Source organism: Papaver somniferum, chromosome 6 (assembly GCF_003573695.1).
Source record: "Papaver somniferum cultivar HN1 chromosome 6, ASM357369v1, whole genome shotgun sequence".
Taxonomy (NCBI): Eukaryota; Viridiplantae; Streptophyta; class Magnoliopsida; order Ranunculales; family Papaveraceae; genus Papaver; species Papaver somniferum.
In genome coordinates, this window is record NC_039363.1 from 136,094,709 (window position 1) to 136,121,377 (window position 26,669).

The 26,669-nt window shown below is 35.8% G+C and overlaps 2 protein-coding genes and 1 pseudogene across 2 annotated transcripts; 1 reads left to right on the forward strand and 2 right to left on the reverse strand.

The window, feature by feature from the left end:
• Positions 1-5,414: 5,414 nt before the first annotated feature.
• Positions 5,415-6,843, reverse strand: LOC113289439 (mitochondrial uncoupling protein 5-like). Its single transcript, XM_026538690.1, has one exon. It carries the CDS (start codon positions 6,610-6,612, stop codon positions 5,629-5,631), a length of 984 nt encoding a protein of 327 aa, XP_026394475.1. The 5' UTR covers positions 6,613-6,843; the 3' UTR covers positions 5,415-5,628.
• A 3,670-nt stretch (positions 6,844-10,513) lies between these two features.
• On the reverse strand, positions 10,514-13,934 carry LOC113289440 (peptidyl-prolyl cis-trans isomerase FKBP12-like). Its single transcript, XM_026538691.1, has 5 exons — positions 13,704-13,934; positions 12,555-12,588; positions 12,396-12,457; positions 10,902-10,954; positions 10,514-10,789 (listed from the first exon to the last, which is right to left on the reverse strand). The coding sequence occupies exons 1-5, from the start codon at positions 13,789-13,791 to the stop codon at positions 10,688-10,690; spliced, it is 339 nt and encodes a 112-aa protein (XP_026394476.1). The 5' UTR covers positions 13,792-13,934; the 3' UTR covers positions 10,514-10,687.
• A 4,319-nt stretch (positions 13,935-18,253) lies between these two features.
• LOC113286230 lies at positions 18,254-19,575 on the forward strand (annotated as a pseudogene).
• Positions 19,576-26,669: the final 7,094 nt, after the last annotated feature.

The following is a 26,669-nucleotide window of genomic DNA, read 5'->3' on the forward strand; positions in this document are numbered from 1 at the left end:
GAATGATAAACTTGAATCATGATTTGGTTCCGAACAATAAATTGTTCTCCACCGAAATTGATCAAGTATGAACAAATGTTCATTAAAAAGCTTAGTCATTATATTTAGATAAATTCATAAACTAAATAATTAGTTCTTGACTTGAAATTCTTGTATATGCAAGCTAGTCTAATTAGTTATGCGACAAACGTATCAAGAAAAGTGAATATAACTTGAGAAATAGGTGGTTCAGTCTTCACTTACTTTTTGTTGATGAAGTTCTCCAAAATTTTCGGTTGATCTTCGCCTTCAAACGGTAGAACGCATATGATGACTGATTTGTTTCTCAACTACCACTATCCTAGACCGAGAGTTAACTAATTGTAGACTAGAAATCAATATATAGTTTTGAAAACTAAATTTAACAACAAGCTTGATATAGCAACACTTGTGTGTTCGACCGAGCAATTCTCTAACAAAAATATCATTCATCAATTCATTACCAAATCTATTACGAAGGCGATTCTTTACAATTTTCTCGACAGAAGTAACGCTAATGCGATAACTAAGTAAACTAATGGGTACACTATATCCTTTAAGTCTCCACCAATTTGACTGCAAGATCAGTAATTCCTTTCAGTTCTAAGAACTCGTTCTGGACCATACATCAGTAACTTAAGTTAGTAGTTAATCCTCAACTACCAAAAGTTGAGTATCTAGGAGAAAATTTTCTTGGGTACAACTGAATAAAAAAAATCAGCTTATTTTTGTCGAATGTAGGGAATTGGTCAATAGGAATTTATAATGCCATAGAAAAAACTAATATTTTGTTCGTCTCAGTGAAAAGATTATTTAATTCTTGAAGTTGCATATCTATGGCTGTATAAAAATACTTAACTCTTTGATGATATAAATTAGTTACTTCTTGAGTTTTACGCTTTGGTTGATCTTACGGTTAGAATACATCATTTATATCAGGAATTTTGATGCGGTGATTTACTCAAATTAGAATACTGGCAACAAAGAATCAAATTCTATATTTTTCATTAACTATAATCGTCCTTTGCTGGGACATCTTATGATATAGGCACGGGCTACATCCCAACGTTATTGTGTGCCAATTTTATTTTATTTTTTGTTTCTATAGTCAATTAGTGATTGATATAAGTGTTAGAAAGCATTCTTCCACAATTGTTTACTTTACAGAAAACTGTGACATTAATAATGGTAACTTAATATTTTGTAACAGCAATCCCGAACTAATTTTTGGCGTACTTTATGTCGAACTGAAACCTTATAACCCGCATTCTAATACTGAACAAAAATTGGGCAGCCTTCGTCTGCATACCCGATTTCAAGTTATTTCTATGCATTGACGATATATATATATATATATCTCCTAAACTAAAATTCTATTTTATCCTTGATTTGGTAACCTATAAAAAAGTCACATATTTCGAGCTCGCCTAGAACACCACACATCTGTAAGACGACCCTAGTTCTTTGCAAATTGTAACTAATTTCATGGCATTGACAATGCTTTGACCTTTTGTCTGCAATTCTTTTGATGAAATATTTGTAATTCCCGACATAGTTTTCATCAAGTGTAAGATGGAAAAAGATTGAAATTCTGCAAAGAATCTCGGAGAACCTTAGCTTCATTTCTTATCAGAATTTATTGCTTAATCGTCCAAAAATGCTATAATAGATTAGAATATGTTAATCTATAATATTTTCATGCGAACCCAAACGCATATCGTCAATATTGAGTGCCTCAAATCTACACAATATATATCATTATCTTACTACACATTAGCTTGCTTGTCACGAAAAGTATATATCATGATGGGTTGTTTATCTAGTTATCACATTCACTAAGCTACTCATTAATAAGCTAAAAAAAGTCTTCAAAATATGTATGTTTTCTTTTTACAACCCCAAAAACTAGTTTTAGTTAATGAGCAAAAACTAGTTTTAGTTAATGAGCAAAACATTGGAAAAAACTCAGTCATTGTCTCTCAAATTTAGTGCTTTAATAGCCTTAGAGTATCTCATTGCGAGTTTACTCCGATAATTTTCTTGAATCATCTATACCATTACCATGTGTATACAGATTCTACCTAGATAATAACCCTATTCATTACGTAATTAAGTTCAATTCTCTAATAGCACTAAAACCTGTGCAATAGATGTACTACGAGTAATACATTTAACAAAAATCAAATTCTAAATGTGGTATCTCTATAATCAGTAACTATACTATGCTATTTCTACTAAGGAATTTCCAACCTTTTCGTATGAACAACCCTAATTTAGCTTTAGATATATATGAATACTTGTTCACCTTGTAAGCATCCCACAAAAAAAAAATCAATTAGGTGATATTAAAAGTAGAACATGAGCAATAAAATAGATTATGAACATTAAAACTAACCATCCAGATCGAAGTCCATGTTTAGGATTTCAGATTACATCCCCAACCAACAAAAGGAAAATTACCTACTCATAGGTTTACTAAAACCTATGGAAAATATAAAAGTAGTGCAAACCATTGGTGGGAAGCAGAGAGATCTCCAGAACTCCAAAAGCAAGCCCTAGCTCCTTGTGATCCTTTCAAAACCTCCATGATTGTGGTTAGAAGTGTATCTTAAATAGTACCCAAATACTAGAAATGCCCGTGCATCAAATCTCATGTCAAGAAATCATCAAAAACTCAAAACCAGGACAAAAACTTGTTCAAGACAAGCCCAAAGCGCAACTCATTCTTTTCTCCCTGCATAGGCCCAATCAAACCCAACAACTAGAAAAAACTCAATCTGGTTAGGTTCTAATTTTTGCTCATAACTTTATTGTTACGTATCAAAATTGAGTGATCTTAACTCGTTTGGACCGTCTTTCAGTTCTCTTTACAAGTTGAAGTTAGAAAATCATAGTAAGCTTGGTTCAAGTGGACCAAGTAAGCTATTTTTCTTTATTTCTCCATTTTCTTCACGTATTCGTCGATCCACTTGGTTTTGGGTTCTTCCACACGTATAATATTTCTTTTCTTTAGTGCTTTTAGATTAATTTTCATTGATTTTAAATGATTCACCTAACGTGAGACATAAAATAGAAAGCAAAAATAATACAAGGTATTTGCAAGAAATCTAACGAAAACAAGTATGAATGTAGATTAAGATGATTCATTACAAATATGTGAATTAAGCAGATGTTACTAGTCACTAGACAAATTTTAGTAACAAGTTATATTTTAAGGTAATCACATATTTAGAGTTATAACTACAAATCTTGGGTCACTAGACAAATTTTATTTCCTTGATAAATTTTGGATCATAGCGCAATTTTTGACTCAAGAGGTAACTTTTGTGTCACAATATACATTTTGAGTTGAGCCAGCAACTTTTTTCACATAGTACCTGAATTTGGATTACCGTGCTAATTTTTTGTGAAGAAGTTAGTTTTGGGCCACTAAGAAAATTATTTCAAGATAATCACCAAACATAATTTGGTCCCAAACACTACAAATCGAACTATAGCCAAATTTTAGTCGAGGTGCAGGTTTTGGTCACCTGAAAGATTTTAGATCACAATGCAAATGTTGGGACATGGGGAAATGCTCACTAACATAGGAACGTTTAGGCTGCCAGACGTATTTTTCTACTAATGAGTTAGATTCCACATCATAACGGCAAATCTCGGCAATTTAACGAGTTTTGAATCATAATGCGGATTCTATATTACAATAACAAATTATGTGTCACAAAGCAATTAAAGTCTTGAGATTTTGGGATACCATGGAAACTGTATAGATTCTTGAGGACATGACAATAAGCAAACTATAAATTTAAAGGCAACATTTGGATCGTAAGGAAAATCTCTATAGACGAAGTACCAAATTTCAGATTTATTACTGTTTTTTGGATAAGTAGACAAATTTTAAGTTGCATCGACATTATATAATTTACGGGCATGTATCATATTACGAGGTAGATTATAAGTCACAATACTAAATGTGTAGTATGTGAATTATGTTTAATCACATCATTAATTTTTGGTCATGACGGCTTTAAGTGAGTTAGACGTGAGCATTTGGGATCCACAACGCGGATCCAACCCAGCACATCCACTTTTTTGCGGATGGATGTCTGATCTGCACATTAATGGGTTTGAGGTGGATGCAATTTATGCGATCCAATGAGTTTTGAATCTGGGTGCCCTTAAAAATCTTTTCACACACAGCGGTTACATTAAGCGTATATATAAACTTTTCGTAAAATAAATGGTTAGAGTATTATTTATATATGATTAACTATATGTTCGTCTTATTTTTTCAGCATTTACTTCCATCTAAGTTTTAGGGCTTGAATATGAGTGATAAGTAATAATGATTTATTGTGTTATAATTATGGTTGTCGTTGTAGTGTTTATAAAAATAAAACTTATTGGATCATCTGCAGCCAATCTTTCCATCCGCACATTCATTGGGTATAAATTCGTTGAATGTTGGATTGAACGCCGGTGTCAAACTTAAATTTATCATGTATCATGTTGGATGCAGATAAGACTATAATCGATCCAATTCGGACGATGCTCATCCCTACACGATTGATAAGATACCAACATCAGTGGAGCTAATGTCGATTCAGAGGTCCAGTGGCCAAAATCATTTTGTTAAAGATCCAAATTTTATATTAAATGTTTTTTGCCATGGAAAGATTCCTTTTTCCCTTAGTATTCCTTTTTCCCTTTTCTGAAATACATGGATGCATATTGGGCCGTAATGCACCTTTTGATCTCCGAAATTCCATTTCATCTCCTTCCAATAAAATCACTCAAACTGTGTGACACACTCGCATGGTTATTTATTACCTAGTTGGCAAATACGAGAGATAAGTGTTCCATACTTGATTCGATCACCTCTGGAATATATTCTTGGTTGGAGGGTGAACAAATGGAATAAGTGCAGGCACCTTACAGTTTATTTAAGAACAGGATCCATTTTCGTGGTCTGTGTCCACTGGTTCCTTCTTATCCTTCATTCATGACCTCCCATATTGATGGAAGAGACGAAAATACCTTTGAGTTTTATTCTCACTGTTAACAAAACCCTTTTCTAAACTACGCATATAGATAGAAAATGCGACATTCCATGGTGGTATGAATTGGCAGCATTTCGAATATCCAAAGGGAAGTCTTTATTCAAAGATCCTCCGAACTCTCACCTTTTAGCCATAGAAAACCCCAGCCGATTGTCAACTCGTTTGCTCTTCCTAATTTTCAAAGATGCTTCATTGAATGCTCCCATTTTTAATGGCGCGACATTCTGATTTTTGGTATAAGAATCTGGACCCATTACGCACAACAATCAAACTAGAGACACAAGCAAACAAAACACAGTTTGTGCCAACCACAAGACCGATCACAAACGCCCCGGATCTTTCAACAGAAATCCTCTGTTTTACTTTTCTCAATACATTAAAACTTCATTTGGTGTTACACATATAATAATTAAAAACTATGACCCAAAAAATAAAGTTTCAAAATTTATCCAAAAATAAGATTATCATCTGCTTCTTTAGTAATTATGCGTCAGTAAGTAACTAAATTCTTCTTCTAATGCATCAATATCATCATCAGCATCACCAATACTCAAAAATCCTTGAGAATCTTGCGAACTTGTTCAAGTGTAACAAAAAGAACAACAGTAAATGGACCTTGTCTGGAGATAGTAGGAATAAATCCCTTGTAAAGAGCCATAGGTCCTTCAGCCTTAATAGTTTTCACAGCACAATCTAATGCTCCTCTATAAGGTGGGGAAACTCCAGGTTCAACTCGCATATTCATAACCCTTGTTTTAATGACATCAATTGGGTTTGATGCAACTGCAGCAACAAAACCAGCACTAAAACTAGCTGTAATATGTGTACCAAGTCCGTCTTTCATTATACCCTTCTCTAATATCAATTCTTTAAATTGATCATACGATGCTAACTGCGACGCTGTTACTATCATTGCTCGGTTCACTGTCAAAGATGATCCTCTCCATAAGCTAGTAATCCCTTCTTGTTTCGACATTTGAGTTATCGCGTCAACCACACTCTTGTAGTTTCGGCGTTGAGCCACAGGAAGTCGGCCATCAGCTTGCATACGAACCATAGCGACATCTGCAGGGTTCCCCACGGCCGCTCCAATTCCACCAGCAATAAGTCCGGCTGAAATTTTCCTTAGAAGTGGCATGTTACCCGAATTCGGGTCAGTCCATTTCTGCTTGAGAATGTCGTACAAACCCATTCTGGTAGTGGAATAGAGCGTTTGGCGGAGTACCGTGGCTGATACACCTGAGAACAGTGCTGGAATTCCTTCAGTCTGGAAGATTTTGATTCCGACAGAGATGGGTCCCACACGTGCTGGTGGTGGTGGTAACGGAGCGTGTACGGCGGTTGTTGCGGCGGCGGATGAAGCATTCAGAGCAAAAGCTGGACGGAGATGAGCAGCTTGGATTTGGGATGTTGCTGTTGGGACGATAGATTCACCTTGAAGTTGCATTCGGACTTTGATTAGGTCAAGTGGGTGAGTTGAACATCCAGCTATGATGGAAGCAATGCCTCCTTCAACAAATCCTTTCGCACCCATTCTTGATTTTCTTTCGATTTGAGGGGAAAATTCGAAAATCTGAAATCGAATTAGGGTTCGTCGATTTCGGTGGAAAACAAGAGATGAGAATGGAGATTACAAGCTATGGAAGAAGAGTGGGGAACGTTTGATCTCTGAGACATGTAAAGTTAGGGTTTTGGTGGTGTTGGAGAGGTGTTGGAGCGGAAGCGAATTTATAGTTGGAGAGAAGAGAAGAAAGGTAAGAAACGGAAATGTGGAATTTTAGGTTTTACTAGGGAAGTGCCGCTCGGAGGAAACTGTGTAGCCAACCTAGACTAGACTGTACGCGTCTTTGGGGGCTTCTAGTGTACAGTATTTGACTATAGACCAGTTGCTAATGTTTGACTTCTGATAATGCTGTTGACCTACGTTTAAACGTGTATGAGTCAAAATTGCCACATTAATAATCTGTGTTACTATCGGTGCAAAGCTCTGAGCTTCTCCAATTGAATGGAAGTGTAAGAAAAATAAATAAACGTCCAAATCCACATATATTGGATGTATATTCATTTTAATTATTGGGAAACTTTCTGGAGGTGAACATTCAGGAAGTCAATCTGTCCTAGTAAACTTTTTTTTAAATAAAATCAATTCCAATATATTAAGTAACCATCAGGAAGTTTACCTGTCCTAGTAAGTTTTCTCTTAAGAGACTACATAATTACTAAAAAATGTCACGGGTTAGGGATAGTGATTCAAAAAGGTATTGGAGCCCAATTTATCGTTAGGATCCCCTCCATTTTCTTGACGGACCATCTTTGATTAGTTTTTACAAAAAAAAAAAGTTCTTTAAAAATAACAGATTATTAATCATACTTATTTTAAAAAATTACTAAAAAAAAATTTATACATTAAAAAAAGAAGGAAAAAAAATCACAATATTAATATGTTTCGCCCCCCGAGTTTTTTTTTTTTGGAATGAGGATGTCTTGTTAGTTTTGCCACCTAGTAAACACATACAATAACCATTGGACACATAACACACTTGAAGAACCACCTTTTTTTTATGTGCTAATCAAGATTGATACACTACTGAACAACCAAACAACATAAAGAAAACATACGAGCAGAAGAAACTAACAAAAGAATGCAAAGAATGTTGTCTTCCCACAACTAAAGAATGTTCTTCGTAATAAGAGGCTCAGACAACGTGCTATTATCACTGTTTTTTTTTCTTCTGTTCGACCGGATGTACACTGAGAAGTTAGGGGTTCGTATGTTGTTTGTCGAGCAAACTATCGTGTAAGAAAATTGAATCCCACTTTAGCCCATCACATATCTCAATGATAAAACTAGGAAATACCATATAGTCATAGGAATAATATATTAGAGCGAGTCTAGTCCAATTGACCTAGTCAATTGTCTGTTTGGTCTTTTTTGTAAATATAAATTATAGTTTGGTCCTAGAAATAATGATTTGGTCCTGGGATGGACAATACCCACGCAGGATGATGTCATGGATGATGTAATTGTCAAATGGTAGTGGCAGAAATATCCTTTTAATTGGGATCATATGTATACTCATTATTAAGAGAGAAGAGAATAATTTTCAGATTTATTTTCTCTCACCTCTATTTTTCCAGATCTACTTTTTTTTTCTTCTTCTTTTTTCTTTCTCTTTTTTCTTTCGGCTGCTACTGTTGAAGATTAAAGATGAAGATTTATTTTTAAAGATTGATTTGATTTGATTTGACTATAGAGACCGATTTGGTTTTTGATTACAAAGATTTTGATTTTTGAGTACGAAAATCTTGATTTGATTATAAAAATCGAAGATGAACTCATGTTGAAGATGATGACGAAGAAGATGAAGATTTATGTGTTTTTTCGTCGTTTTTGTTGTTGTTGTTGTTGAAGATGAATGAAGACGATGATTTTGATGAAGTTCATTGTTGCTGCTGTTATTGAAGATGACGAAGAATTTATTTCTGCTATTGTTGAAGACGACGAAGACGATGAAGAAGATGCTGCTGCAGTTCATTTCATAAATGAACTCTTTTTTTTTAGGTTTTTATATGGAGTTCATTTCTGGAATGAACTCTATTTTTTTAGGTTTTATATGGAGTTCATTTCTGAAATGAACTCTGTTTTTTTTAGGTTTTTATATGGAGTTCATTTCTGGAATGAACTCTGTTTTTTTAGGTTTTTATATGGAGTTCATTTCTGGAATGAACTCTGGGTTTTTTTTAGGTTTTTATATGGAGTTCATTTCTGGAATGAACTCTGTTTTTTTTTAGGTTTTTATATGGAGTTCATTTCTGGAATGAACTCTGTTTTTTTTAGGTTTTTATATGGAGTTCATTTCTGGAATGAACTCTGTTTTTTTAGGTTTTATATGAAGTTCATTTTCTGGAATGAACTCTGGGTTATATGTTTTCTGAAATAATAAGTAGAAATTAACAGGAGTTCATTTTGACGAATGAACTGTTACAAAAAAAATAAGTAAAAATTAACACGGAAGGGTAATTTTATCTGTTTTATATTTTTAAATTATTATGGACCAAACAATAAAGACGTTTTCCCAAAGGACTAAACAGACACGGGCCCACCTAAAAAAGGACCAAACAATATTTTTCCCATGATAAAACGCATTCTCAAAACATCATGGGATTCTCTCTTAAAAGTCTATTCAGGGTATTGCTCAATCAGTTTAGAATCACTCAAAATAAATACGAGGATCATAGATTCAATTAACGTGGGTTAACAAATGCTTGATGGAATATCCAACTTTAGGGCTAAAGCTGCTAAGGTTAACAAAGTCGGGAGTCGGGACCCCAAATCCCTAATCGTATTCTAGGGGTAAGACCGGAAGGATTTTGGTTTTTAAAGCAGCGGTTGGCTGCGACTTATGAGGAAGAGGCTAACTATTGGTTCTAGCTAAAATAATGGGAACTAATTAGATTCCTACACAACGAAACTGCAACCGCAGTCTTATTTCATCAACTTGAGTCACTCGACAACTTGGCAATTACTCACTAAAGTTGGCATATGGTGCAGGTTCGCTGCTACTGCAGTAATAGTAACATGTCGTCGGATTGAGAAAGGTGGGATTTTATTGACTCAGGTCTTTAGTTAAACTTGACCATAGACAAAGGCGTATGGGACTTAAAATAGTCCAAGTTGGCGACCTTTAAATTGAAGGCTAAAAGTCACATGATCTTCCTTTTCCCTCTAATAACCTTTATACAGTTCAACAACCATCTACATTCTAGTTCGACTCTTAGTCTGTCAACCACTTCTTCTTCAATATGCCACGCCAGTATGTAAGCAAAATGAAATTTTCATTAGCCAAAACTCAAAAGAATAGGTTGACTCTAAAGTTTGTAAGTTGATCTAAGCATTCCCATACACTACCTAGTCAAGTATGTACAAGACTAGGCATTATCTGACCAAAAAGCCTTGAACTCAGCAACCAAATCTTTACTGCTAATTTTTCAAATATTGGCGTGCCTCTAAAATATCCATAAAAATTTTCAGCCAAGTGTACTTTACCAAATTATGCCTTCCATAAGGTAGCTTAAGGACCAGATTTTGTGGATGCAAATTATTTGTTTGTTTGGAATGGAAGAACTTGAGTTGACAGTACTAGTTTACAGTCCTATGCAGCTCCCACATCTACATCTTAGGTAGTGTTACCACTTTTGAATCGTCTTGCCTACTTGGTGGTTCGGCCAGCTCAATTGCAACACTTTAAGAGAATGTTACGTTGTGCAAAATTAGGCATAAAGTTCAATCACCGTAAAAAATAATGTGTACGTTGCACATTAAGTTCGGCCAAAATAATGTGTTATGGGCACATTAAGTTCAGCCATCCCCACCAAACTACATGAAACGAAAGGTCATTGTTTCAAAAACTACATACCTAACTGAGAAAAACACAAGTACTAAATAAGATAATTATATAATGGAATTGTAGAGCTCAGAATCCTGCGGAAACATAATTTCAAGCATAAAACTGAAGCCAAACACCATTTAACCACAAACTGTTAAGATACTGTTGTAATTAAGATTGTACGAAAATATTTTTGTGGATAGTTACCATTTACCCCATCTTTTACTTTACGCTTAAAACTTCAATCTCAAAAATCAGGGGTGAGTTGGCTTCGATTCCCCATGCTGGAAATCCACTTGCACCATACGCATAGTCAGGAGTGCACTGAAATAAGCAAATACATGCATTCACTCGTCAGAAAATTTAAGAAGGCATTGGTTAAACAATTACAAAGAGAAAATTTCCCTCACAAAAGCATGAAACCAGAAATAATTACCTGGAGACGAGCAACTTCTCCTACTTGCATGCCCATAACACCTTCGTCCCACCCTACAATGGAAAACAAGAGCCAACTATTTAATGGATGCAGCATTTTGGCATGCGGAACACATCAAAAAAATAGAGTTCAACGCAAAAATTAAGTATCCCATAACATCAACGATGCACACACGAATTTTTAAGCCTCGATAGAGAGATTCCCTCTTAGATAGTCAAGTGTCATCTGTTTTAAAAAATCCATCATCTTCGACATAATTGTGGTTCATTTTCTGGGTTCAAGTGTTCTTTTCAGTTTGTAATGGATAGCCTAGTTGCGCTTTTGGATTTGCTCTGGGCCTGACCATTGGATATCCATAGTTTCATCACAATATTTCAGTATGTTACATCGAGAAGAAGACATAAAGCTTATCAACTGTTGTTTTAGGTATTATTCTAAAGGGTTCCTTCTTTACTATATTGACTTCTTGTTTTGCACAATTCAGTTTTTATACAATGACAACATCTACGTCTACCTATAACCATAACACACAACTGCTACCATAAAGATTTCACCCACATAAACTTAACATTACTCAACAACCCCATTTCATACAACCACTATGACTCACTAGTAAATCGCCTAATTATGACATTATGCTGGAATATTAACGGACTGGACTGTTAGTAAAAAATGTGGATATGCATGTTTTGTCACAACCCTTTAATGAGTTTAATCATCCAATTTGAAAAGGTTTTATTCGATGTTTGTCCATATGTCATATAGACCAAGTGATAGAATGTTAGATTTGGTCCAAAGACCATGATCCAACGGGATTGAACTGTAGAGATATAGCCAGTTCAATTCTCCACCGCCTCATATTTTTATTGCACAAACTTGCAATGTGGGATTTGGGCCATGGTTTGTGGCCGGCAACTAACATTCTCCATCTTGGCCATATAACCCAAGACATGTACTACTGTTCAATAATTTTGCATGCAAAGTGCAAATTATTCAGTTAATGGGGTTTGGGACAAAACACATGCGCGCAAGAATCCAGTTCATCTGCACTTGGCTACCAATGTCACAAACAAATGACCTGCTTAATCTTTTATGCCTTCAAACTTTTTTTTATCATCATTGCCATTGATGCAGCAGGTTTATCAGTAAGAAAAATCAAATGCTTATTAATTCGTGGACATCATAAGTAAACGTGACATATTTTGTTTTTGTTGAGAAACTAAACATCTTCACAGATTCACTGTGCATATGCAAACTTGCAAGCATATGAACTTGAAAAAAAATAACACTTAACACCCATTCAAGTATATTGAGGAAAATATAAGTTTCCTGAAAAGAGAATCAAGATGTAAAAAGCTATGCTACACCAGATATCATTGAAAAACAGACAGAGCACAATGAAGAAGTATGTTGAATGCAGTAAGTAATATGTGCCACTTTTCTAGCATGTCAAAACAAATAAAAATAAAAAAGTTACATATAGAGTAAAGTTACCTTTTATAACCAAACCATGACCAATCTTAAATGTGAAAGGAGTTTGCCCAGGATCTTTTGTGCTAATAAAAAGAAGTAACCAAGTCATATTAGGAAATTAAAGATATCATAGAACTTAATGAATCTTTAGTTGAAACCAGGAAAGGTAGCAATTCTAACCTCCAAAACTTTGCACTCATATCGCGGTTCTTACCTGCAATAGATAAAACAAAATAAGACTCGCATTTCATACAGTAAAGATGGGTGGGAACCAAAAATGTCCTCACAGGTTAAACTTTAACAAACCCAAAAAACACAATACACATAAGCACTCATACATTTCATGATTTTCTTAGAAACTCCCAATCCACATCCCTTGATTAATCAACAAATGTTATCAATTTGTCAGACAAAAAGCATCATGCAGGAGACTGAAGTCAACACCCAACAACCCATTACTGCAAATAATTTTCATGCTCCATTAATGCTTTTATATTCATCGATCAAGGAGAAGCCTCAATGCTATCTAACAGAAAAGAAAAAGAAAGCTAGAAGGAGTAAAATGCTTTAGATTGAGATGCCAAGGACCCTAAACCGGAAAATTAAACCCTTCTTCTCCAAGCTTTTTCCTATCAATGCTTTTAGTGGAATTTTTTTTCCCACCTTTATGAAGGATCAGTTAAAGTACCCCTAAAACCTGAATCAGCCTCAAACATAAAGACAACACAAACCTAAAAGGATAATAACACAACAACAATTAATTTAGACATTGACTAAACTAGTTGAATGCATGCACATCGTGGATTGCTATAGTTTATACACCATTCATGATATACATGTCTAAATCAAACTCTCCAAGATTAGACCTCAGATCACATCAATCAGCTCAATGTAAGGTATAGGAAAATATGAGATAGGACATCATGGTAACTTAAAAATGTGGCGTGCAGCAAAAACCTTCTACAGCAAGCATCGCTGCAAAGGGTAGAGCTCTATTCAGCAATCTAGTTTTCAATGTTGCCCAATACATTAATTACCCAAAAATAAACACACAAACACCACCTTCATCCTCAAATATTCCTTTCTCAATCCCGAGTTTCAGATTTCTAGATTGTTCTCCGATTGACACATAAACAGTTTAAAACCCTAAAATAAGATCATATTCCACAAATTTCAACCGGATCCAAGTAAATAAACAATAACCATAACAACTACACTGTCCGAGTACGAATTTATCAAAATCTATCTGAACCAGAAACAAACACAACAAGTAAAAGATGGAATACAAAGAGGAGTGAAAGAGATAGAATTAGGGTTTAGTAATGCTACCAAATCCAGTGCAGTGTACAGTGACAGTCTGACCAGCGACGGGTTTTGGACCATTGCCTGCTCTTAATAATTCCTTCTCGATTCCCATCTTCTTTCCGACTTGTTTGTTTTGATCGCTTTCTTCACTGTAATTTCGTTTTAGTCGAGTATCGCTGCTACTGGCGACTGCCTTCTTTATATCATCTCGATTCGTGCGTGACTGTGAAGCTATAATCTGGTGTACGTGGAGCATTCGTTTCACCGCATAAAACTTTTAAGATCCACCGATGCCTTGGGCTTGATATATTTAGGCCACACAGGCCTTACTAACTGGGTCACCAAAGCCCATCCACCACCAAAAACGCTTTCTTAGGGGCTGGGCTGTTCAAACTTCAAGGAAGGAATTTAATTTACTTTTCCAAAATTTTATTTATTTAAAATGATTAAATAATTTTTTGTTTCATGTATTTTATTTGATGGTAGGCTAATAGGCGTAATTTTATTTTCGATTTTTTTTAAAGCATGAAATTTATTAAACTATTGAAAAGCTATTACACGAGGCACAAGATACCAAAAGATTCATCGGTTACAATTGTATCGGAATGCCTAGATTCTTCAGCAACTTGATGGTGAAGTAGAATGTGAGCAACGGTCTCCAAATCAGAATTGCATCAGGAGTAGATGTTGTTCTTGGTAATTTGGATATGGTTCAAAGTGTCGAGGGTCGAAAGGCCCTCGTTCAAAGCTTTCCACAAATAAAGCTGTATTTTTTAGGTAGACGACATTGCCGGGTGGAACTTGGTTGTTGGGAGTGATTTTCGATACGATTGATCTGAAGTGCCGAGTTCAGATGCTGATGTGCAATGTTCGCACGTTATTTTTCTATCTCCTTTTTTTCTAGCTTGAATCTTTATTTTTTATTTTTTTTGGAGCTATCTAGATGTAGGTATCTAAATAACTTTACAATTCAGAGATAGAGCAAGAAAACTACCCAAATATTGTCCTAGTATCAACCTATACTAAACACTAGAAAAAAGATCTTAGCTAACATTAAATCACAAAAGGAAAAGCTAACCAGAAGACATAACCTAACTGTAGATGGTGAAATTTGGATAAGGGGCAAAAAGTGTCATTTCAAGACCATAGACAAAATTAATCTCTCATGGGAGAGATTGAGTCCTTGGTCCTCAAGGCACTCATAGCCACGAAAACTAGTATACGTCCCCGCGAGACACTGATGGTCGTGATTCCTAGCGCACATCCTCGACGAGATACTGCTGGTCACGTAGGTTCTATAGAGCGTAAAACGTCCCCGACAGACTTATGAACCAGAACAACAACAAATTCCAGCATGTCTTCGTGAGACGCAGCTGATTGTGATGCCATGATTCCTAGTATACATCCCTGCAAGATACTGCTGGTCACGTAGGCTCTGTAGATGCATAAAAACGTCCCCAACAGACTTATGATCCAGAGCGGAGACATACATGTCTAATATAAGCACGACTCACCCTATTGGAGCTCAAGAACTGATTCCTAGTACATCATCGCGAGATACACTGGTCATGTCTACTCTAGGATATGACTCCACATACTGAGGTTTCCGAATAATTCCTAAGACATTACCGCGAGATACGCTGGTTATTCTGCCTCAGGGCCTTTTGAAAGATTCCTATAAACATCCTTCCGATATACACTGGTCATATCGGCCCCATAAATACGGACGCACAATTGATTCCTAGCATATCTTTGCAAGATACGCTGGTTAAAGACAAGTAAGCCGAAATCTCACGGAGACATTAATCGGGCGTACAAAGCCATTTCCTCTCTTCAAGACGAGTCACATTTGACCACATAGAGACTTGGATCCGTCTGCAAAATCTCCGAGAGATTCACATCTCTCCTCAAAATCTCGGAGAGATTCACATCTCCCGTCAAAATCTCAGAGAAATTCACATCTCTCGGGATATCTTTGAATATTCCCCATCATAGGAACGAGCCTCATGTAGGAATCGAGTCTCCTTTTAGACTCTCCACATGAATTCCGAGGCATCCCATGCCTTTTCACGTGACTCATCCTAGTCATTCTTACAAATCATAGAATATATATATCTATCTTGGCCAACTCGGATAAAGAGAATATTTCTCTCTCTTAACACATAATCACAAAGGCTGACTCAATTTCATACAAATTGGGGATAATAATTAGGGTTTTGGTATGGCAGTCTACGACACGTGTGAGAAATACCCAACTTCTTTCTCACCGCAGAAGAGAGTAAAGGCGGTGGAATAATGAGATAAACTCAACCTAGTTTATTATCTATTCCTGAAGAGACGAGAGAATTGCTCCGCACGGCAGGAAAAGCAATCCTTATCTTCACCGACCTAAGATTAGAGAATTTATCTATAAATAGGTCCTATATTTCTCGAAACTATCATCATATTTCTCATAACCTCTCAGAGCAATTCTTCTTCAAACCCTATAATTCTCTGATCTCTTCCTCTTCGTATGTTTCCTCCCTAAGACCATACCTAAAACTCTTCCATGTGACTGAAGCATCCTTTGAACGGTCACTGTGCATGGTTTAGGCAGAGATTGTTCGTGCTCAACCTCCCGTAACCCGCTTTCAGAAACCCTAGAATCTCACTTCTAACCTCTCTCAGATTTTAGGTATTTAAACTAACTTAAGATATTACAATGAGACTCTTTAAATAAAATAAAAATAAATAAATATATATACAACTTGAAGGAGACAAGAAATAGCTAGAGCAATAGCCGGGTAAAAGGTGAGATTCCACCGGCCCATTAAGAATTTGCCGCACTATGTTGTGATAAAGTAAAACTTAAGAAAATTACCATATAGATCCTTGAATTCCTAAGTCCTGGAGAAATTCGATGTCGATGAATTATTGTTACATGCTGAGAGAATTCCATCTGGTCATGATCTTGGTCTAAAAAACGTGTATCCAATAAGTAGGAATTACCAATAGGTACTATTATGGTAGTCTTAGTTAATGGCAGGTCCACCCACTAAAGCCCAGTAAGCATAGGTCCATAATTAAAAGAAAACATGAAACTGGACCTAATTTTTTAAGCCTAGGTCCTGTACACGTGCGGGACACATGTGACGTATTATCATAATTCCCAAAACACCCGCAAGTTTTTTTAAGCTAAGAAACACGTTCGTTTCTTTTTCATTCTCTCAATTTATGTTTTCAGAGAAGAGCTCTGTAAGTGAAGATTATTTGAGGTCCTTGTTCGATTCATGAGTTCGATCTCTGCAAGTGTAATCGGTAGGTAGATTTTTTGTTCTTACGATATTAATCATCACAACGATTTTTTGTTCGAGCTCTGCAAGTTTTATTCGAAGTTTTTCCAGTTTTTTTGTTCGATCCATGGTCTAATCGTTGTAATGTTTGATTAAGATTTTGATCTCCATGTTTGATTTCTTGATTATTTACTAGATCTAGATGAATAATCACATTTTTGGTTCATTTCGTTATTAGATTTGATCTAACTAGTTCCATGCTTGATTTCTTGATTATTTACTAGACCTAGATGAATAATCACGTTTTTGGTTCATTTCGTTATTAGATTTGATCTAACTAGTTCCATTATGTTGTTTTTAGATTTGTTTTTTTGTATGAAACAACAGTACGTATATCCTGTATTGACAGAAACCTAGCTTATTTTGAATAAAGAAGAAGAAGAAGATGCATCGTTATGACTTACGACAAGAAGATTTGTTGTGTTTCCATGTATGTTTTCTTATCATCTTCTTTGATTATTTTTTTCGTTTTTCTTCTATTGATTGTATTATGAAGATGAAATTGATTTTCCTGACGTTTTTATGTTTTCAGGTTTTTTACAGTTTGTTTTTGTGTATGAATTGACAGTACATATTTGGTGTACTAATATAAAATTCTTATGATTTACCAGGAGAATATTTTTTTTCTGTTTCCAGGTATGCTTTCTAATCATCTTGTTTGATTATTTTGTTCGGTTTTCTTCTTTTGATTTGTTTTTTTGATTGTATTCTGATAATCAAATCGATTTGATTGACGCTTTTATGGTTTTTAGGTTTGTTACAGTTGTTTTTCGTGTATGAATTGACAGTACACATATGGCGTACTGATATAAAACTCTTCTAATTTTGTTTTATTTGAAGTTTTTCCAATTTTTTTGGTTCGATCCATGAGTATGTATGTATAATACTGATAGGAAGTGCTATTTGCTGTGTTTTTGCTCCTTTTTTAGTCTTACCCTTCAATACTTATGTGAAATACTGTAATATGTCTTTCGATTCTCTTATTTTTCATAGATCTGTCACCTGTTGTTGTCATACTGTTGATTTGTAGTTCATGAATCTTCAGTACATATATCGCATACTCATAGGAAGTGCTCCTTGTTATGTTTAAGGAGAAGTGAAGAAGATGCAGGCATACAGTGGAGCTGCAATAATGGGTGCTGCTGTAAAACAACCCAATCTTTTTACTAAAGGTTCTTCAACTTTTTTCCCCAAGTTGGGTACTACTACCGCGGATAGATTACCTTCTCAAGTTAGGCAGACCCTGAAGTATGTTCAATAATTGATAGTGAGAAGAATCGTCAGTTTAACAGCTTGGAGCTCATTGCTTCAGAGAATTTTACATCTCGCGAAGTGATGGAAGCTGTGGGTTCTTGTCTCACAAACAAGTATTCAGAAGGGCTTCATGGTAAAAGGTAAAGATGGTGCTTAATGTTGTATTTTTTCCCTGTATTTGTATTGAAATGCATTTGATCATTTCATTCTGCAATGTAGGTACTATGGTGGCAATGAGTACATTGATGAGCTAGAGACACTTCGTCAACAAAGGGCTTTGGCTGCATTTCACTTAGACCCAAAGAAATGGGGAGTTAATGTCCAACCTCTGTCTGGTTCTCCTGCTAACTTTGAAGTTTACACTGCACTTCTCAACCCACATGACCGTATTATGGTAAGTTGAGGCCTCTTTCTCTTTCTCTCCAATTTTTTGAAATCAGTTTTGAATCCCTAAGGGATGTAATCAACTCTCCTTTCAAAATATGGGGTTGTATTAATTTGTTCATGTAACTGGCACAGGGTCTGGATCTTCCTCATGGAGGTCACTTGTCACATGGATTTATGACTCCTAAAAGACGGTTATCTGGGACTTCGATTTATTTTGAATCGATGCCCTACGGTCTTGATGAATCAACAGGTGCTGCTCTGCATTCTTATATTGTGTAATGACTATGTGGTCTATTGTTGTTCATTTATAATTCGTTGATAATTTGCATTCATTACCAAATTCACTTGCAGGCCTTATTGATTATGATATGCTTGAGAAAACTGCCACCCTCTTTCGACCAAAACTTATCATTGTTGGTGCTAGTGCTTATCCTCGTGATTTCAATTATCCTCGAATGAGAAAGGTATACACATATCTTTTGATTGTCAACAGTTGTGATTCTTAGTGATCAGAGAATCAGACTAATTAACCCATTACGCACACCTAATTCCCTTTCCTGCTATGTTTCTTAAAGATTGCAGATTCTGTTGGGGCTTTTCTCATGATGGATATGGCTCATATAAGTGGTCTCGTTGCTGCATCTGTACTTGCCGACCCATTTTAATACTGTGATGTTGTAACATCCACCACACAAGGTACACCTAGTCCCATTCATGAAGTCTGCAAGACTGCAACTACTGACACCAACACAAGCAGCATTTGTTTTTATTGGTTTAGGTTCAAGGGTCATGTTGTTTACTATGTCTTCTGTTTCAATTTGCAGTCGTTACGAGGTCCCATAGGTGGCATGATTTTCTTCAAGAAAGATCATGTTCTTTGGGTTGATATGGAATCTGCGATTAACAATGCTGTTTTCCCAGGGTTACAGGTAACTAAAACTGTAGCGGTTATTTGTGATTTATCATTGGTTCAACATTATAACATTTTTTAGGTTTGTTACAGTTGTTTTTCGTGTATGAATTGACAGTACATATATGGCGTACTGATACAAAACTCTTCTAATTTTGTTTTATTTGAAGTTTTTCCAATTTTTTTGGTTCGATCCATGAGTATGTATGTATAATACTGATAGGAAGTGCTATTTGCTGTGTTTTTGCTCCTTTTTTAGTCTTACCCTTCAGTACTTATGTAAAATACTGTAATATGTCTTTCGATTCTCTTATTTTTCATAGATATGTCACCTGTTGTTGTCATACTGTTGATTTGTAGTTCATGAATCTTCAGTACATATATCGCATACTCATAGGAAGTGCTCCTTGTTATGTTTGATTCAGTACGTATATGAAATACTGAAATAGATGCTCTTTGTTACGTTTGATTCAGTACTGGAATTGGATATGGAGATGATCTGGAGCTGCAGTTCAGAACTTATTGCAAGAAATGACAGATTTTGAATGATATGAACATGAGTTGTTGTTGGTTCAGATTTGCAAGCTTGTGAAATCGGTGGTGGTCTTGATGAAGTTACAAATTGGTTGTGACGTGTGTTTGAAAGAAGGTGTGCTGCAAATGGATTTGGAGGAACATAGAAGGTTGGGTTGCTACATTGTATGATCCTAAAATGTATGTGATGTAATACGTTTTCTAATTTATTTATCATTGATTCTTACATATTTGTACTCTACCTGGAAGCAGTGCAACAAATATGTACTCGAATTTGTAAGCATTCAGATATATAATCGGATTTGTAAGCAGTCCGACAGATATGTACTCAGACAGATATGTACTCAAATTTGTAAGCAGTGTAGCAAATATGTACTCGAATTTTTAAGCAGTGTACCAGATATGTACTCAAATTTGTAAGCAGTGTAGACACACACGTTTGGTAGTAATGGGCATTATGGACATTTCCATGTTTTAATTAATTTTGGACCTCCGGATAAAAAAAAATTCCGGTTGGACCCTACTATAAATAACTATATGGGCCTAGGACCAAACAAGAAATTTTCCATCCAATAATCACGAAAAAAAACAAAATGATAGGGATAAAATTACTTCCAAAGGTGTGCCACTATAATACGAAAGTTATCAGAAACCAGCCTCGAAAAGACGTCAAATTACGTCATGACCGAGCGTACAAATATTAGCTATTGAGAGTAAATTTTATTCCTCTCACCACTCTTTGTTGGAAAAAATTGGGTTTCACAAAGGATGAATGAATCAGAGAAGAAAGTGTTGCACTCCAAAACTTTCAAGGCTTGTATAAATTTCTTTTAGACAAATATTTCTACCCTCCCAATAACAATTGGCGATTACAACAGGTATGCGAAATATTGCCTTCAGGATACAATGAAAGCCCTGCAACGAAAACTGAATTCAAGGTTTGTACCCCTTGATTCAATCAAGAACACACAAAGAGATTTCTGATTTCTGATGATGCTTTTTGAAACAGAGAAAACAGATTGATTTTTCTTATATCTTAAACGAAACTGGGAGAAGCTATTTATAAAGGGTTTTGCACCTGTTGGGAATAGGTTTTTATTCGCCAACAGGTTTCTATTCACGAAACGTCAGGTTCCTTCATCAACAGACATCAATGGTGTCTTTTGGATTCGAAATTTTCGAACAGGCTTTTATCGGCCAAATAAAACCGTTAGTTCAAAAAATTCTTCCGGGGGTGTTGCCCCCTTGAAACCCCCACCAGGGGCGGTCTCCCCTGGACCCCCACGACCTGACCTGTCAGGTCGACCACAGCCTGGGGGGCGATGCCCCCCAGGACCCCCCTTTGGTTAGCGGCGTTGAAAATATTCCAACACTCTTTTCTAGTTGTTAAACTTAGCTATAATCTTTGGACTAGGAGCTTACTTAGTTGTTTTCCCCCTTTTTATTCTCCTCAGATAGTGGTCCTACGGTGATTGGAACCTCATTTCATATTTTAAGCGAGTATATAACAACGTTCGTTGTCCAGACAATACCTTCGACCGTGAGCTAGATGAATATTTCGATCAAAAAGTCGTCCCAAATGTTATTTAATGGGGATTTCTCATTCAATGTTTTTATCAATCATACAACTAATATTCTTAGCATAATTTATAGACCATCTTTACCGGTAATGTTCATCCTTTTATAACAGATCCTTCAAGAACCGTTTCAACCTTTTCAACCCAGCATGCCATACTTCTGTAATTACACACCACTTTTTTTGTGGTCGAAAACGAAATTTTATTCATGTGCAACCATTTACAAGATATAAAGAAACACACGACAAAAAATCAAAGAAAGAAGAGAACGGGTAAATGAAGAGGAGAACAAAATCAAAAAATTAAATATAGACAATTGAAACTGATGATCCCTACTGTGAACATTGCATTCAATTAATAAGCCACTACTTGGCGGAGATCACCCAAGAGAGAATCTGAGCATTGATGATGGTGCTTACTTCCCATAAAGAACGGATTTGCTTTTCAAAATTCTATTATTCCTCGCGAGCCATAAACCTCACATAGTAGCAGCAGGTAGACAATGAAAATGCGGGGTACAACAACCTCACCCAATATTTCGATTAGCAATCTGTATGGACTAATTCCAATATACTTTCTAGAGAATCAACTAGACAGTCAGACTCAATCTAGAAAAAAGTATATCGAGGAGTTAATATCTCAATCTCTTGATTTGATCTTTACTCAAGCAAATAGAAATCTGCGAGTCTTTATCAAATACAAGGATAAAAACTTGGATGGTACCAAAGACCAATATCCAAGGATCAATCAATTTCCAATCAACAACCAAAGGTTGGATTACACAATTGATCGATACAACGCACAACATGTGATATTTCAATTATATAACAAAATATAATGCGGAATAGAAATAACACAGACACCAGAAGTTTTGTTAACGAGGAAACCGAAAATGCAGAAAATCCCCGAAACCTAGTCCAGATTGAACACCACATTGTATTAAGCCGCTACATACACTAGCCTACTACAAACTAACTTCGGTCTGGACTTTAGTTGAACCCTAATCAATCTCACACTGATTCAAGATACGGTTGCGCTCCTTACGTCTCTGATCCCAGCAGGATACTACGCACTTGATTCCCTTAGCTGATCTCACCCACAACTAAGAGTTGCTATGACCCAAAGTCGAAGACTTGATAAACAAATCTGTCTCACACAGAAAAGTCTATAGAATTGAATAAATCTATTTCCCACAGAAATACCCAAGAGTTTTTGTTCCGTTTTTTGATAAATCAAGGTGAACAAGAACCAATTGATGAACCAGACTTATATTTCTGAAGAACATCCTAGTGTTATAAATCACCTCACAATAATCTAAATCATATGGTAGCGAAACTAGATATTGTGGAATCACAAACGATGAGACGAAGATGTTTGTGGTTTCTTTTTATCTTGCCCTATCAGAGATATAATCTTAAGCCAATTATTCATTTGAACTCGTACGATAGAAAATGGCAAGTTAAGATCGCTCAACTACAAGAAAAGTATTTTCGTCTGGCTTCACAATCCCAATGAATTCTTTCAGTCGTTAACCTACAGGGTCTCGAGAAGAAACCTAAGGTTAAAGTAGAATCGATTCTAGCAAACCAACTAGTATCACACATGAGGTGTGGGGATTAGTTTTTCCAAATGCTAGATGTCTCCTTTATATAGTTTTCAAATCAGGGTTTGCAATCTAAGTTACCTTGGTAACAAAGCATTCAATATTCACTATTAGATAAAAAACCTGATTCCACCAAGCTAATATCTTTCAACCGTTAGATCGAAACTTAGCTTGTCACACACACAAATGAAATGTATTCATTTAGGTTTGAGTAACCGTACCTAAACGTGTACACTTAGTTGGTTCACAAATAGTTAACCAATGGTTAGCCATATGAGCACTTTCATATTAACCGTATTTATCTTTCTCATAACTAGTTCAAATGACTCATAAGAACTAGTTGAAGAGTTGTTCAATTGCTTAGGTCTTTATTCATAGACACAATTGAAACAAAATCGTTTTGATCCACTTGAATCAATTTATGAACAATATAGCCACAGTTTGCAAAGATTGCATTCCTTATAATTTATTGTTTTAAGTTCATGAACTACCGATTTGAGATATCACCAGCTTGAGTACGCGTACGGGTATGCGTACCTTAGCTATCGGATTTGAGTTTACAAACTCAGCAGAAATTTTCGGTTCGAAAACTTCCGTGAGTACGCGTACCTAAGGTGAATGGTTTACTAGTTTGCAAACTTACAAACTCCAGCAGAAATTTTCGGTATGAAAACTTACGTGGGTACGTGTACGGGTACGCGTACTCAACCTGTCTCCTTCACCAATACCGCATGCATACATATGCACGCACTTGGCATCCGGCACATGGATTTATACACTAATGTGCGAACACACTATATATGCTTATATCCATAGACAGTAATCTCAACTCTACATTTCAATCATTGGAACATTCTTCTATAATGTTATAACAATAGTTATTAACGACTATCGTCATCAAAGCTATTTTTAAGATTGAAACGTCATCATGACTTTCGTCACGGGTAAAGATGAAAATGGTTAAAGCGAAATCTTACCAACACATATTTCGAGAAAAAGATAGGCGAGTAAACTCGGCTCGAAATAGCAAATGTGTATGTATGAAAACTATCATACTTATACTACTTTGTCTCAAGAGTAGGAGATATAATACACTTTTAATGATAGATAAGTGTTGTAGTAATAATATTGCGATAAGTAAGGCTTTTCGTTTCTCGGACTTGAATAGATTTTTAAAACAAAAATATATACAAAAATATTAACAATGGGCGAGAGGTACTGGGACTAGGATTCCGCCAAATTCATTTCTTAAGGTTCAAATAATAATTCTTTTATCAATAATAGCTCGAAAAATATATTAAATATATCGACTCTAATTTATTGCCAAGATAGATTCTCAAAATATTAGGTGTAAATGTTAAGCATGGGACATCAAATCATCTAAGCTAAGCATGACCCATCAAATCAAATCACAACTAATTAATTTAAATCATAATTTCAATTAAAATTAATGCAAAAGTCATGAAAAGAATTAAATATAATTACCCAAGTGTGAAATAAGGCTTCCTCCATCGCCCCAGTGTTGGGATTTAGCTTCTCATATTAATCATAATCTCAAAATACATGTATGTTGCTCAAAAGTTGATTAAAATGATAAAAATGAGTAAAACAGTGAATGTACGACCAACAGAAGGCGTCACAAAAGAACGATAAGAGACAGGTGCTGCTGATATTTAGACTGCGCTGCGACCCACCGCTGCGCGTCTTAGACACTGTTCATAAACGACTGCCCTAGCGAGTCCGTTCTTCGTGTTCTTGGTGTTCATCAGCAGCAGCAACAGAGTTTTGTTAAACTCTGATTTCGTCTTCTCTAGCTCTCCCTAGCTCCCAAAACTCTCGACAACCTTTCCCAAACTGTTTTGCCTTGTATTTATAGTGAATTGGAGCCAAAAATCCGACCATTGATTGCATATATTCTCCATTTAATCCAAATATTCTCGGCTGCCAATAATAACGAAAATTTCCAAAATTAACTCTGTCACACGTTAGAATTGGTTCTGCACACTCCAATTCAGCTCTCCCACACCTAGTAAGTCGTCGAACGTCCCTTAATCACTTCCATGCATAGCCAAAACACACACAACAGCGTGTACAGGGTGTGTTCTGTCCGTGTAGCTCTGTTTTGAGCTCGAGAATCAAATCGATATTTCCAGCCGATTCCGATCAAATTCGACACCCAAACTTTGTTCCTTATGCCAAATCACATCTTTCTGCCAATTTTCAGCGATTGAATCGCACTCTAACCCATTCATTTTGACAATCAAAATTATGCCAGTTGAAAACTTCATTTCCGGCCAAAAACACAAATTCAAATTGTTGAAGAAGGTGCCCCTTATCCAGAGTGCTGGGGTGCAAATATCAGTTGGGGTGGAAATAGTAATTTTTATGGGTTCCTCCGGGACATTTCTGGGACGCTTCCGGTGCATTTCTGGGGTGCCTACGGTAAATTTCTCCGGGGTGTAAAACACTGCTTTTTGAGCCCATTTCGCCGCAAGGGCTTATTTCTCTAAAATTTCCTACAAGAACACAAAATAACACAATAAGTACTTAATCGAGTCTAACAATACAGAAAATTGAGAACAAAATAGACACATAAATGCGTCTATCAATAAGTTCAAGTCTCCACATACCTTTTAGTCGGATGAAGTTCCACTGGTTCCTCGAGTGGTTCTTCCTCTTCGTAGGATGATCACCATGGAGTCTGGAGCTTCAACTACACTTGACTATCCTAGACCGAGACTTAGTCATAAGTAAATTATAAATCAAGACATATAGTTTTGATCACTAATATTGACAAACATGCTTGAGATAACAACACATGCGAGTTAGACCGAGCAATGCTCTAACAATCTCGTGATGCGTGTCGTAACCACAAAAAATTAATTAATATTTTTCTCACTAATTAACAGTAATATAGCGATAGTAAGGATCGTTCCCACGAGGAGCAAGAGGTTTTAGTTGTCTTATAATGTCACAAAAAAGGAGGGGTTTAGATTTTATAAAGTAAAAGAATAAACAAAGCAATTAAAAAGATAAAGTTGAAATCAATAAGAGAGATTAGATCAAGGAATCCTTCTTCGTTGCAAAAAAATGATTCAAGTTATGTTCTTTTCCACTTTTATTAGTCACAGATTATCACCAACCGTAGGTAAAGCAGCTAGCTCAATGCTAAACCCCTAAATCCCTAGTATCACCAGATACGAAAGTTCTCGATTACCGGATTCTATTCACCAAAACACCTAGTAGTAGCTCACTCAAGATGTAATTTAGTTAAATGCATTAAGATTTATGAATTTATTAGGTTGATATTAGTAGTTATACTCTTAGCTCAAGGTCTACTTGCTAACGTTGTTTCCACACACAATTACTCCACGGAATCCCTCCGCAAGGTCT

Excerpts from the sequence above, each read along its gene's own strand:
- LOC113289439 (XM_026538690.1), bottom strand. The coding sequence starts at position 6,612 with ATGGGTGCGAAAGGATTTGTTGAAGGAGGCATTGCTTCCATCATAGCT.
- LOC113289440 (XM_026538691.1), bottom strand. The coding sequence starts at position 13,791 with ATGGGAATCGAGAAGGAATTATTAAGAGCAGGCAATGGTCCAAAACCC. Across the intron at positions 12,589-13,703 it reads TGTACACTGCACTGGATTTG|GTAAGAACCGCGATATGAGT; the intron begins GTAGCATTACTA and ends TATCTATTGCAG. Across the intron at positions 10,955-12,395 it reads TCATGGTTTGGTTATAAAAG|GGTGGGACGAAGGTGTTATG; the intron begins GTAACTTTACTC and ends TTTCCATTGTAG.